Here is a 14,893-nt window from a genome sequence, read left to right as displayed (position 1 = left end):
TTATTTTCCCCTCCGCGTTGAGATTTGCACATCATCTGATAATAATGTCAGAAATAGCTTTCAGCAATAATGACCTTTATTTGACCTTTAAAGCGATGAAAATACTTTAGATTCCTCTCACTGTTGGAGCCGTTAACGCCCAGATGGAGTTTCACCTACACGAACGTATGAACACCAGATAACATTTTTTGTTTCTTTCAGCGCTCAGTCTGTCTGTCATATTCGCATTCGGATGAACCTATCCACAAGTTTCCGAGGGGCGCTCCTGTAAAAAATAAAGTGGGTGAAACTTCCGGTAAGGCGGCGGAAGTAGCATTCCAATGGTATTTTGTGTGTTAGTTAGCGAAGAGGCTAGCTGTTTTTCGGAGAATTATTTTACTATTTAAAGACGCAAATCTTTATGAGAGATGTCGTTACGGAGCTCAGGGACAACATGTGCTGTTCGCGGTTGTATGTATAACCGGACTAAACTAGTTCGGTGGCTTAAACGTGATTGTTTTGAACATAAGCTGAAAACGAAATCAGAGTGATCCTGCCAACGACTGTAGTTTCCATCACCTCCCAAAAGACGACGAATCTTCCTGTGTACATTTGTTTAAATTCTTAATATTCTATATACTCTATCAGCATGTGATTGGCTGTTCGCTACTGATGTTACACCTAAACTCAGGATCAAAGCCTGTGTTGACAGAATACCAAATGTGCCAGTTAATGTATTCAAGTAGCACATTCATTTATAATTTTGAATAAACTCCAAAGCACAATGACTAAGTGTGTATTTTTTATTTTAATTGTTTGTCAGCTCGCACAACTGTCTGTCACCATGCCTTGATGAGTATTGATTATTAATAATGTTATTATAATACTCCCAATCAACTACTGCGGAGGGTAAAGGTACTGTTGTTTCACCCTTTTTAATTTCGTTGAGGTTGTGTTTCCACATCGTTAGCTAGTTTGGATCGCTATAACTTGAATGACTGTCAACTGTTGAATGAACAAGCGTCAAGCATGTCAAATCGCGCTTTGTTTACTTCCAACCGGAAGTCGCGCCCACTTTTGACGCAAGGCCTCATGGGGCGTAGGAAACTTGTGGATACACATATGATATGCCCTGTTCAATGAGTTGCACTACCAATCACATGGCAGTTGCTTCAATGCATCTAGGGGTGTGGTCCTGGTCAAGACAATCTCCTGAACTCCAAAACTGAATGTCATAATGGGAAAGAAAGTGATTTAAGCAATTTTGAGCGTGGCATGGTTGTTGGTGCCAGACGGGCCGGTCTGAGTATTTCACAATCTGCTCAGTTACTGGGATTTTCACACATAACCATTTCTAGGGTTTACACAGAATGGTGTGAAAAGGGAAAAACATCCAGTATCCGGCAGTCCTGTGGGCGAAAATGCCTTGTTGATGCTAGAGGTCAATGGGCCGACTGATTCAAGCTGATAGAAGAGCAACTTTGACTGAAATAACCACTCGTTACAACCGAGGTATTCAGCAAAGCATTTGTGAAGCCACATCATGCACAACCTTGAGGCGAATGGGCTAAAACAGCAGAAAACCCCACCGGGTACCACTCATCTCCACTAAAAATAGGAAAAAGAGGCTACAATTTGCAAGAGCTCACCAAAATTGGACAGTTGAAGACTGGAAAGATGTCGCCTGGTCTGATGAGTCTCGATTCATAGTCAGAATTTGGCGTAAACAGAATGAGAACATGGATCCATCATGCCTTGTTAGGCTGGTGGTGGTGGTGTAATGGTGTGGGGGATGTTTTCTTGGCACACTTTAGTGCCAATTGGGCATCGTTTAAATGCCACGGCCAACCTGAGCATTGTTACTGACCAAGTCCATCCCTTTATGGCCACCATGTCCCCATCCTCTGATGGCTACTTCCAGCAGGATAATGCACCATGTCACAAAGCTCCAATCATTTCAAATTGGTTTCTTGAACATGACAATGAGTTCACTGTACTAAAATGGCCCCCACAGTCACCAGATCTCAACCCAATAGAGCATCTTTGGGATGTGGTGGAATGAATGGATGTGCATCCCACAAATCTCCATCAACTGCAAGATGCGATCCTATCAATATGGGCCAACATTTCTAAAGAATGCTTTCAGCACCTTGTTGAATCAATGCCACGTAGAATTAAGGCAGTTCTGAAGGCGAAAGAATCCTTTAGGTGAGTATATATATATATATAAAGCCTAAATACAGACACCTTTCAACACTGAGTAACACAACGATTTAAACACTGTTTTTGAAGAAATAAAATACAGCCTAAAAGTTTTTGTCCTGAATAAAATGACAAAGATCATTGCAGTCCAGTACATTGTACAGAAAAACGTATGCGTGTATTTGTATATCCTTGCTGCTTATCAGTACGAAGTGTTGGGTAACATTAATATGTAACATCTTATGCCAGGCTCTCTCTCTCTCTCTCTCTCTCTCTGATGTAGTTGTGCCTCCTAAAGGAGAGTGAGCCGCGTGTTATCGCAGGCGAGCAGAGTGATGGTATCTGCAGCGTTCGACTAGTTTCCATTAGGGAATTACCAGGTCAGGTTGAGGGGATGGGGGGGTGTTGGTTGCAGAGCAGACCTGCGGTAATGAAGGAATTCGCCTTCGTTGTGCCAGAGGAGTATATCAGCATTTATACATTACTCCACATGCTGGGCCTGCACTACCAGGAGATTAGGAAAGAGACCGGGATCGTACATCAGCCTGTGTGTGCCGCTGACACAACCAAGAGATAGACCCAAGAAAAATCGCAGCAAAGAGGCTTTCAAAACCGGAGACACCTTGCATAGAAAAGAGACTCTCTGTGTACATACTGGCTACGATTAAATCCAACTATATCAGGAGGCAGATCGGATCACACGAGCTTCACTGTGTGCACTGCCATTGGTAGTCAACGGATCACACTGATACAAATTTGCATAATACTTTATGGATAACTGGCAACAAGCCTGGGTGTTGAAAATGCATCTTGAGACCTCTAAATTTTGCATTCTGTTCAATTCCATTGAACTCCGGCATGCAGCTTTGGACAAAAATAGATTAAAGTCTAGATGAAATTACAATTTTAATTCAGTAAATGATATCCAATTACAATAAAAATGTTCATTCATTTTCAATGTTTAAAAAAAGAACAAATGCACAACAATTAATAATAATAATAAGAAATATTTCTTGATCACCAAATCAGCATATTAGAATGATTTCTGAAGGATCATGTGACACTGATGATGTATCGCAGAAAAAAATTACAATTTAAAATCTATTGAAAAAATTAAATAAATTGTAATAATATTTCACAATATTACTGTATTTCACAATATCAAATAAAAGTAGCATTGGTGAGCATAAGAGTCTTAATTTTAAAAACATAATAAACGTACTGACCCATAACTTTTGAACGGTAGTGTGGATGCCATTTTCATTTGAGCGTAAATTATATTTTCATCAAGTATAAGTAACAACAAACAGCGCAAGTGTGTAAAAAACATGATTTTTGAACTAAAATAGTAAATGTATGGATTTAAAATAGCCTTTTATACGCAGTTTAAATAGAAACTGACTCAATTATCATACATCAGGAATTGATTAGATAGTGACAGATAGTCAGAGGGGAGTGAGTGAAGATGGAAAGGATAGTCATTTCGCAAGCGAGTTATTGAATTTTTGTGGAAAGATTACGACAACACTGTTTTCTTCAGTCTAACGAATCGTTCACAATAGGACTAGGAACTCTTGTTAAGAAAGTACACAATCAATTTTGATTTTATATTGACTTTAACATCGAATAAAACCCTCATTTAGCAGAAATCCCCAGTTGTGGAGCAGTTGCACATGTTTGCAGCCTGACCTCCAGCAAATTTGATCTTAGCAGGTCCTCAGTGCTATTCCTAATGAGGCTCCCTTGGCTATATTTTGCATGATGTATAAAATGTTTTCCATTGCAAAAGTAAAACCATGTTTTTTAAAAGCAGGTCAAGGGTATAATGAGGATGGAGAGAGAGGTAGATAATGTGTCAGTCTCCTGTTTTAATACCGCTGCTCCCAGGAGGTTACACATATGCATGTGTTATAGTAGAATTGTATATTCATTCGACCATGAAAGTCCACTGGCAATTGATTACAAAAACCATTCTGCACACGCTGGGAAAGATCGAAGTTAGACATGCTGCTTAAACGAGCTCAGAAATCAAACTAACAAAAGAGAAACAAATAACAAAATGGCATTTTAAATAAAAGTTTCTGAGCCAACGAACAAAAAGGGAAAAATAATGATTTATTTTCTTTCCCTGTCTGCCATTGGTTGGGAAAACAGACAGCCTATCTATCTATCTATCTATCTGTCTGTCTGTCTGTCTGTCTGTCTGTCTGTCTGTCTGTCTGTCTGTCTGACTGCCTATCTATCTATCAATCTATCTATCTATCTATCTATCTATCTATCTATCTATCTATCTATCTATCTATCTATCTATCTATCTATCTATCTATCTATCTGTCTGTCTGTCTGCCTGTCTTTCTATCTATCTGACTGTCTGTCTGTCTATCTATCTATCTATCTATCTATCTATCTGTCTGTCTGTCTGTCTGTCTGTCTGTCTATCTATCTGACTGTCTGTCTGTTAGTTAGTTTATCTATCTATCTGTCTATCTATCTATCTGTCTATCTATCTATCTGTCTATCTATCTGTCTGTCTGTCTGTCTGTCTGTCTGTCTGTCTATCTATCTGACTGCCTGTCTGTTAGTTAGTTTATCTATCTATCTGTCTATCTATCTATCTGTCTATCTATCTATCTATCTATCTATCTATCTATCTATCTATCTATCTATCTATCTATCTATCTATCTATCTATCTATCTGTCTGTCTGTCTGTCTGTCTGTCTGCCTGTCTTTCTATCTATCTGACTGTCTGTCTGTCTGTCTGTCTGTCTATCTATCTATCTATCTATCTATCTATCTATCTATCTATCTATCTATCTATCTATCTGTCTGTCTGTCTATCTATCTGACTGTCTGTCTGTTAGTTTATCTATCTATCTGTCTATCTGTCTATCTGTCTATCTATCTATCTATCTATCTATCTATCTATCTATCTATCTATTATTTTTACAATAATTAGGTGGAAATTTCAGTAGAAAAGTAGGTGATTTCAGTCTTAAACATTAGAGTTAAAAAAAAAATACAAATGATCTTGCTTTTTTAAAAGACACCACAAGGCCACATATCAGGGAAATCAAACTACAAATGGATTGGAGAAATATTTTAGCACCAAAATAATTACATAAATACAATAATTGGCATTAATTTTTACAGTAAAACCGCAAATAAAGGCAACGCCACGTTTACGCCACCACAACAACATGTAGCACAACACTCGTCTGTCCCATCGACTGTCAAAACACTGAAAAACACTTTGCATGTCCACGAATCACAAAACGAAATCAAACGCACTGTGGATCCGCCTCAGGCAACGCGGGCCCCTGTGAGCGTCTGTCAGTCCGGCATGAGCAAAGCAAAAAGAGTACTTTGATGAGCACGGCTACAGCTTTAGTAAAGCGAAAAAGCAACTCACCCAGCGGCTGTCCTGCAATAATCCTGGTGTTCTCGCCTGCCACGGCCGCCCGTGCGTTCCTTTCACTCATGTATTGGACGAAAGCGTAACCCTTGTGCACCGAACAGCCCACGATCTTGCCGTACTTGGCGAAGATGACCTCGATGTCGCCCTTCTTCACAATGGCAGTGTTGAGGTTGCCGATAAAGACCCGTGAGTTGAGGGAGCGTGGGTCGTTCTTGTTAGTGACATTGCTGGTCTGACTCTTGCCGGTCATTCTTCTCCTGTGGAGCAGAGACATGATGGGGACGACATCAAGCACACCTCATATACTGCTGGACTGTCTTGAGGACAGAAAAAGGTGCTTGTAGGGATGCACGATATATCGGTATCGGCTGAAAAATGTTCATTTGTAATGGTATCGGCCTGATTAGAACATTTGGCAGATATGTTAAAGCCGATAAATAATGGATTATTTCCTTAGGCTGAGAAACTTCAGATGTGCACTCTTCGCCATTATGGATTTGAATAGCTTTAGATATGATTGGAATCATTTCAGTCAAGTGCGACATGTGCTGTCATGTAGCCTACATTCAATTATAATTGTGTGCTTGCTTGGGACACGGACACTTTCACTTAATGGCGAGACTTTTGTTTTTGTTAACAGGCTCCGGCCAATATCAAAATTTTCATATCGGTGCATCCCTAGGTGGTTGTCAAATAACTTTCTCCAACTTAATAAAGACAAAACTGAAATAATTATATTTGGTCCGCCGTAATTGAAAGGCGGTCTACTCAACGAGCTCGGTAATCATTTCCCTTCAATTAGAATTAGAAACCTTGGCATCATTCTGGACTCATATTTTTGCTTAAACCAAACTAATTCTGTTGTTAAGAATAGTTTTTATCAATAACAAATTAATTCTAAACTTAAAACATTTTTGTCTTTCCAAGAATTGGAGAAGGTTAAATTACTTCACATCTAGTCTATTGTAATTCCCTTTTTTGGTCTTCCTCATTCACACTTTCAGATGGTCCAAAATGCAACTGAAGGCTGTTGACTAACACCGTGTCCTAACTACACGCGACGCGGCGCCGCGACACGACACGCGATAAAAGGTATCTTTTCCATGTTAATCAGAGTTTTTGTCCTAACCAGACGCGACGGCGAAACGCGAAGTTTCTAATTTAGAAACGGTTTCTATTTCTGCGACGTCGCGGCTGACAGAATGAAGAAATTACACTGGTTATGAGTAGGCTACACATTATTTATTTTTCGTTAAAAATAGGTCGCTGTGCCACAAGCGATAACGGATAATTTACCTCAGATTTTGATAGCATATAATATAGCGTTCAAAATGAATTCTATGCAAACATACAACTGTACTTCATAACAAAATTTGTCAATGAGTATATTTTGTTAATGTTTTGATTTTTAATAATGTTATTTCTTGATTTGATTATGTCCTTACCCATTTCCAATGTGAGTGCGGGCCAGCAGTGCGCTTTCACGCTGTTCTGAATGGGTGTGATTTTTGATTGACGTGTGGCGTCTCACAGTCGCGTCGCGTCTAGTGTGGACAGACACACTTGCTGTCGCTGGAATTTTTTTCGCGTCGCGTGTAGTTAGGACACGGTGTAAGGCAAATAATACGATAATGCCATCCCAATATTTTGTAATGACCAAGCTCCATCTTATCTTAAATATTTTCTTACCTCCTATACATCTCTAAAAACAAATGGTGCAAAATGGCACTTAAAGTGGTTCATTGGCTTGTAATCATAGGGGAACCCCCTTTTTTTAAAGAGTGTAGTAGACCTTTAGGATTTTCTGAAATGGCATTATTGTACTTCCCATACTAATGTACATAATGTTTTTATACTATACTATACTCTAGTATACTATACTATACAATTTACTATATAGATATACATTAAATGTACTTAATTACTGCTTTTGTCAGTTATTCAACTGCAGGATGCTTCTGCATGCTCTTAAAGTCATTGTTTTATGCAAATGATTTATTTGCACTGCAGCCACACACACATACACACACAAAAAAAACTCTTATAACATTACGATTATCCACCAAAAAGTGAAACAAACTTTCTAAAAGCACTTACAAAGCATTCTACGTCCCTGACTCAACCTTCACATTTTATTATCATAAAGATTTATCATTTTAGGATTAGATACTGTATTGTTTTCTTATCATGATTAAAGAACAGCTATTGGAGCGATAACAATGATTAAATTGCTGTTTTATGGTATATAGCCTACGGACTCGTTCCTGCTGTCCAGGCCGTCCAGCACACTGAATATGTGAGAATATGAGCGAGTGCTGTTGTGTTCGTGTGTTTATTTGTGTTGGTGTCTATAAATGTGAGAATATGAGCACGCTGGTGTGAAGGCGAGAAAGCGAGTGCCGCGCGGATGAAAGAGAGTAAATGAAGGCCTCGCGTTTATGCAGTCTCTGTATGACGCTCTGAACACACAGTTAGTCTTCACATCAGAGAACAGCAGCAAGATCCTCCCATTGGGTGTCATCCAACTCCCCTTCCCGAACACACACACACATTCAGAGACAGTGACTGCTATTGTCTGAGACAGAGATGCATTATGTTCTGTCTCTCACGCTGTCAACGACCTACTCTCACAAGACAGCGAGAATGAACACGCAGCTTCACGGAGGCTCTAGCGAGACAGTGTGTCTGAATCAAACGAGCTGACCGAATACGACACGTTGAGAAGCCCAAATATATACTTGATATTTGTTGAGTTTTTTTAAGAGTGATTTTAATCGCTGTAAGTCCTGTTGGTCACTAACTTACTTCAGGCATTACTAGACTTCAAGGGGCTGCAGTCTTAAGCATCCTTGTTAGCATGTGGGCCTCCCACGCTGGAGACCCCGGTTCGAATCCCACTCAGAGCAGGTCAAGTAGGACTGCTTACATTTGGTGCCGTGACCCGGATAGGAGTGAGTGTAATGGACGTAGGCCAGTTAGAGCTGTGTGTGTAAACCTCAAGAGTTAGTACTAGTTAGCACGCCCGCCTCCCACGGTTCAAATCCCACTCAGAGATGGTCGAGTAGGACCAGTTGCACAAAGTTAAACATGGCCCTGGGTCAACATATTTTCCTGTTGGAAAATGTAATCCTAACCCTAACCCTACCCATAAATGATCCCTAAGTTCAGAAGGAACTGATAGGTAAATAACACTAAACTCTGATTGCAAACCTAACCTTGACATAAACTTGTCCCTCAAATTTGATTGGTTGATTGCAATGTCGTTCCAGGATCAACAAAGATGAACGGCCATAGGTTTTTAAAAATCTTTTAGTTTTAAGAGACACTGACAGGTTATGATGTTATGGTTTATGTCAAGATGTCATAACAAAGACATCTAAAACAATGTCATTTGCATTCAAAATGTTATAATTAAGGGAATGACACTTAAAGGGATACTCCACTTTTTTTGAAAATAGGCTCATTTTACCAGTCCCCCAGAGTTAAACAGTTGAGTTTTACCGTTTTTGAATCCATCCAGCCGATTTTCTGATATTTAGAAGAATATCAGTAACCAGACATTTTCTGGTCTCATTGACTTCCATAGTAGGAAAAAAAAAATATATACTTTGGAAGTCAATGAGACCAGAAACTGTCTGGTTACTGATATTCCTCTAAATATCAGAAAATTGGCTGAATACATTCGAAAACGGTAAAACTCAACTGTTTAACACTGGGAGAGTTATAAAATGAGCCGATTTCCAAAAAAATTGGAGTATCCCTTTAATAAAAAATGCATAAACCCTACTTTATATTCATATTCATATATGTCATGTCATGGTTATGAAGGTGTCATGCCAGTCTTATGCACACCCCTTCAAGTAAAGTGTTACCATATATATATATATATATATATATATATATATATATATGATGATCAATCTAATTCACAAATTTTGACTGTAATACTCAATGTACTAACCCACAAGTCGAGCTCAATGTGAACCCTCTGCTTTTGAGTCCGGATTGAAACCGTACCACAAGTCGTGTCATGTCAAGGTTGTACATCAGATCACCAAACGACACAAGTATTTTTTGTCAACGTCTTCAAACGCCTGTTAGAATTTAAAGCTCTCAAATGTCACTTAGAAATGAAGATTAGATTTATTTATCATGGGGACCAAATGCTTGAATAATGAATCCAATTCTCTGTAAATAGGATTAGTTGCCAAGGTTACCTGCATTCTGGGAATGGTGCTGGCTGAAGGCTCACACATTCAAACACACTCTGACATGCTCGCAGACACACTCGCGCTCTCAAGTGTGCAGTCATTCACGGAGACAGAAATTGGAATAGTGAAATATGCCCTCTTGTAATTTCCCAAGCCACAACGTGGCCACGGGATCATGCCACGAATACAGCAGAAAGCTCTTTTATGCTGGACAGAGCTCAATTTGGTGAATAGACCTGCACTACTGTACCTGTACATTCCTATTTCTCTCTCACTCTCTTCAACTTTATCTCTTTCAATTCTGCACACAGGAAAAAAGTTGTCTCAGTTGTTTTTCCTACAAAGCCATGAGAATAAATGGACATCAGGATGTCTCTTGGATTTGATCACAGTGGGATCTCAACCTCGAGGTCATCGTGACTTAAGATCCCATGTGGCTCACAATAACGTCAACATCTCCTGCTCATATATTTCTCCTGAGAAAAAGATCTGCTCAGATACCAAAATCTGCAGTCAAAAGAAATCACAACTACACATTTCAAAAGTTTGGGGTCGGCAAGATGTTAAAATGGTTTTATAAAAACAGTAATATTGTGAAATGTTAGTACAATTTAAAGTAACTGTTTCGTGCTTTAATATACTGTAACATGAAATTTATTCATGTGATCAAAGCTAACTTTTCAGCATCATTACTCCAGTCTTCAGTGTCACATGATCCTTCAGAAATCATTCTAATATGCTGATCTGATGTGAACAGAAAGTTCAAAAGAACATTTATTTAATGCTGCAGTCTTCAGTTTTTCCTCTTTGTCGCCATCTCTGTTCGAAATCTGCAATTGCAATTATTTCTGTTATTTGGATAAATAAGCTTGTTTCGGTGATCCACCATGAAGGACAAAGAGTCGCACAGGTTTGAAAGGACACGAAGGTCGGTAATTGACGACAGGATTTTCATTTTCACATGAAATTCCTGGTTTCCCTGCACTAGGAAACCTTTGAGCAACAGCATTCTCCTTTGGGTATGCATCTCCCGGGGGTTTCACGGACGATAAATCGACTAAAGCCGAAAAAGCACTTTGACAGAGAACAAGTGCTGCAATAAACAATAGCAAATATACAAGCTCTGTCCCCTTAAGAACATTCCTGTGACTGATGTCCAGACCCAATTACAGTGCCTTGAGGTAAACGCGTTTACACCACCTCGATCTTTCCGAAGGACAGAGGCCTGCTCTCCCTCCTCCGCTCGGAGAATCAGCAGCCTGTTATTTAGAGCCTCTGCACTGGCACATGTATTGATGACACTGGACAGGGAGGAGAGAACATTCGCAAATCAGCAAAGATGTGTTAAATTGCCCCTCTTATCAGATAAATGTCTTGCGTGGAGCGTTTGTAGGAGATCGTCCAGCATCTGCCAGCTGATCTCTCGCTCTACGGCAGCTGTTTGCGGGATTCGCAATTGTACCAGCCCTACTCAAGTTATTCTGATTTCATGGGGGATTTGATCACACATCTACAAAAAAAACTGAATGAATTCACTAAAGGGTGAATCCCCTAAACCATTGCACCCCTTTGGCAAGCAACATTTCTGTGAAAAACGTAACCATCCACAATCCAGTGTAGCCAGTCATCATCTGCGCTGATATAACGCTGCGCAGGGGCTGTTTAATGGAGCATTTAGTGCATCAAAATAAAGGCATCATTTAAGCTCAATTTTACTGTCAACATACTTTTGGTTTCAGGTATTAGTTGAATAAATAAAATTGTAATAAAAGGACGTGACGTCTTATTGATTTTAAGCTTATGATGTTCTTGCAACACAGATGCAGAAAAGTAGAAATCATGCAAATTTTGTAAAATGCTCTTTTTCAAAAAAAAAAGTGTAAAAACAAATAAATAAACATTAAAATCATTTTTTGGATTCTGTGCTGTGCCGATGCGAGTAGTTGGCATTTTTTTCTTTAGATATTTTTTTTTTTTGCATTATGGATTACATAAAAAATAATAACAATAATAAAAACAACAACATTGATAATATACAATTATTATTAATAATAATTTGTACAAAACATTATAATAATACACAGCATTTGTTTAACTAAACAAACATACAAACAAAAAACAAACAAATAAATAAATAACTAAATAAATGCATAAATACACATCTTGGAGTCAGTGCAGATGGTGCATAGTCTTTTTTTATGAAATCTAAATTAAAACAACTATATATATATATATATATATATATATATGTGTGTGTGTGTGTGTGTGTGTGTGTTTTTATTGTATTTATCATTTATCATGCACTCTTAGAAGAAAAGGTTCTATATAGAACCTTTAAAGGTTCTAGCGCTATGTATTTGGAACCCCTAAAAGGTTCTATACAGAACCCTTTTTAAGGGTTCAATAATAAGGGTTCTTTGTAACCAGGAAAAAAGTTCTATATGGAACCTTTTGGGTTCATTCACTATCATTTGTTTTGTCCTTTCCAGATTAAATATTTCATATTATTGACAAACATAAAGAGCCTAAAATGTATTTCTGAATGCATGTGAATGATCTCAAAATTCAAGATATGGGGGGATATCATTTTATGTAGTATCACACAAAGAGTACCATTTCAGTTTATCTCCTCCAAAAATAATTTAATTACAACTACAAAATGTTGCAGGATAATGTAATGTATAAATGAATAATAGCCTAAAAAGGACCTTTGTGCCAAAAGGCTTCTTTCTTGTCATTATAAAATCTTTTTTTGGAGTTGAGTAAAGAACCCTATGCTTCATATAGAACCCCAATGAACCCTTTTTTCTAAGCGTGTGCATTTATGTTGTATGGAAGAAAAAAAAAATTAGTATATATTTGTTTGATTGTTCGTATATTTGGCCAGGATTTGAACACAGGCCCTTTTGCATGCAACCTGGAAAAAAAAAAAAAGTTCCTAAAGTCATTTTTTCACCCTCGTTTTCATTTGGTCTTATCTCGCCAAAAGCACCAAGTGAGTCAGAACTGCCACTGATGCACCCTCAAAAAGACAGGTGCGTGACGCTCCAGTGTGTGTGTAGAGTTACTATATAAAGCGCACACTGCAGGAGCCCTTTACGGTACAGCACGTCTGGAACTGAGGCCAGGCAGCTCGTGAACTACAAAAGATCCGGATTTAAGTTGAAAAACCTCCACGCTCTGTGAGCTCATTAAGAGACTGTGTGTGTGTGTGTGTGTGGCTCTGCCGAGACCCTGCCGTGCAACACTTGACCACTGAGACAGCAATCAGCCTGAACAGCCCCTCAAATCACACGCAAAGACACCTCGGGTGATAGTCCAACACACACTGACTGCACACAGAGCTGAGCCGCGGGGTTAAAACCAAACACCCCGAGTGCTTCCTCAAACTTCTTGTGCTTTGAGTCACGATCACACTCTGGCAGGAATACCCATAATGCATTGGGTAGAGAGAGACGTGTGTGTATGAAATATTAATAGGAATCACTTTGTGAATTAAATGTGCTGTTTTGATACCACAGCATAACAAAGACTGAGCTCATGGATATTAAAATGATTATGCGCACATATTTCTTATTTAATCATTTACACTTTTAAAAAAAAAATATATATATTTTTTTATAAAGAAACTATTGGATTTACTGAGCCGGACAGCTGGTCTGTAGTTTTGAAATGAGTACATTATTTATTTAATTTGAAACTCACAATAACATAATACAATTTAATATAGTATAATAATATAATTTATTTTTCATATAATTAATTACCTTAATATTATAGAATCATCAGATCATCATGCATTTTTATATTAAAAATAAAGTATATATAATTTAGCTATTTGTAATAGGACATTAAGTTGCAATTTTTGAACCTAAAATCATTGAATCTGCATCTGTCAGGACCTTGAATTTTCTCTTAAATAACAATACGCCTTATTCACGGCAGCGCCATCTTTGATTTTTAATGAGAATGAAAGCGAGGCTGTGAGGGATAGACTTGCATCTCTTCAATGGGCTGTACTGTTATTTAATGTGTTTTCGGATTGTTCTGCTCATGAAACATTGGAAAAATATCTTTCAAAGAAATGTAAGTTGACAAAAAACTCCCGACAATGTCAGCTGTGGAAAATTGTAAGTAATCTAGCCGCTTTATTCAGCTTTTTACAGCGGATGCCACTGGAAACACGGTAAGTCTATCCCTCACAGCCTCACTTTCATACCTGTCATGGCGCTGCTCTGAATAAGGCCTATAGTTTGGGTGTAACACACTACAGGCGAGAGTTACAGTAAATGAACAGTTGCGGGAGGTTTACTCACAGAGGTGAGTAGCATGTGAACAGGATCGTGAGTTTAAACTATTAGCTGATCCCCCAGCGTGTGTTTAAGGGGACCGTTATTTTATAACGCATCACCTTATTATTATTATAAACCTGTATAATGATCATGTTAGCAGATCTAATGCCCAATGGGAGCAGCCGTGTTACAGTAGTTGCATCACAATCTGTCGGATTAACAACATCTACTTGTCCCGAGTCAAGTGAAGTGTACAAAGTAAATTGGACAGTTTCCTAATACCTACAGTACACAGTGTGTATCTAATTCGAATAAAATGACGTAGTCAGTTTATAGATAGAGTCTGTATGATGCACTGAACGCCTCAAAGGGTTAAACAAGAAATCTTCTTATAGGCCAGTTATAAACTTAGGGGTAAATAAGATCTGCAACATTAGCAGGCTGGGGAATTCAAGGAAACATACAAACACAGTCCATTAAACATCCACTTAACAACTTAGAGTCCATTGGATAATAACAAAAGGCATTGAAGGTATCGATTCCCTTTCAATCATAATTCACATGAAACGCAGAACACAGAGATCGCTGCATGGCCAACAGTTCATCCAATAAGTATGTTCAATCAAACTGGCCAGTTCCTTTCACAGAAGAACCACTTAGTTGAGTCCATTGATATAGACGTCTGCAGCGTGGGAAATTCTCACAGATAAGTCTGTAATTCTTGAAAACGAAGCAGAAGGAGAGTCCTATAGTTGCCTAAACGAAGGCCAGACATTGACTGACTGAAAGTGAG

General features: G+C 38.5%; 1 protein-coding gene across 6 annotated transcripts in view; it reads right to left on the bottom strand.

Annotated features, from left to right (window-relative positions):
- The window catches only part of ralylb (RALY RNA binding protein like b), a 136,513-nt gene that overhangs the window by 55,212 nt on the left and 66,408 nt on the right, over nt 1-14,893 (bottom strand). For 3 of the 6 annotated variants that reach the window (XM_039684934.2, XM_039684932.2, XM_039684931.2), the window contains exon 2: nt 5,592-5,854. In XM_039684934.2, coding sequence (XP_039540868.1) covers nt 5,592-5,847 — 256 coding nt within the window. In that variant the 5' untranslated portion in view covers nt 5,848-5,854. Of the gene's footprint in view, nt 1-5,591; nt 5,887-14,893 lie in introns of those variants that run through there. The other 3 variants (XM_039684929.2, XM_039684930.2, XM_039684928.2) reach the window with 1 other exon arrangement.

Source organism: Pimephales promelas, chromosome 22, assembly GCF_988280905.1.
Source record: "Pimephales promelas chromosome 22, fPimPro1.hap1.1, whole genome shotgun sequence".
Lineage (NCBI taxonomy): Eukaryota > Metazoa > Chordata > Actinopteri > Cypriniformes > Leuciscidae > Pimephales > Pimephales promelas.
Note: the sequence above shows the minus strand (reverse complement) of the source record. Positions and strands in the feature narration are given on the sequence as shown.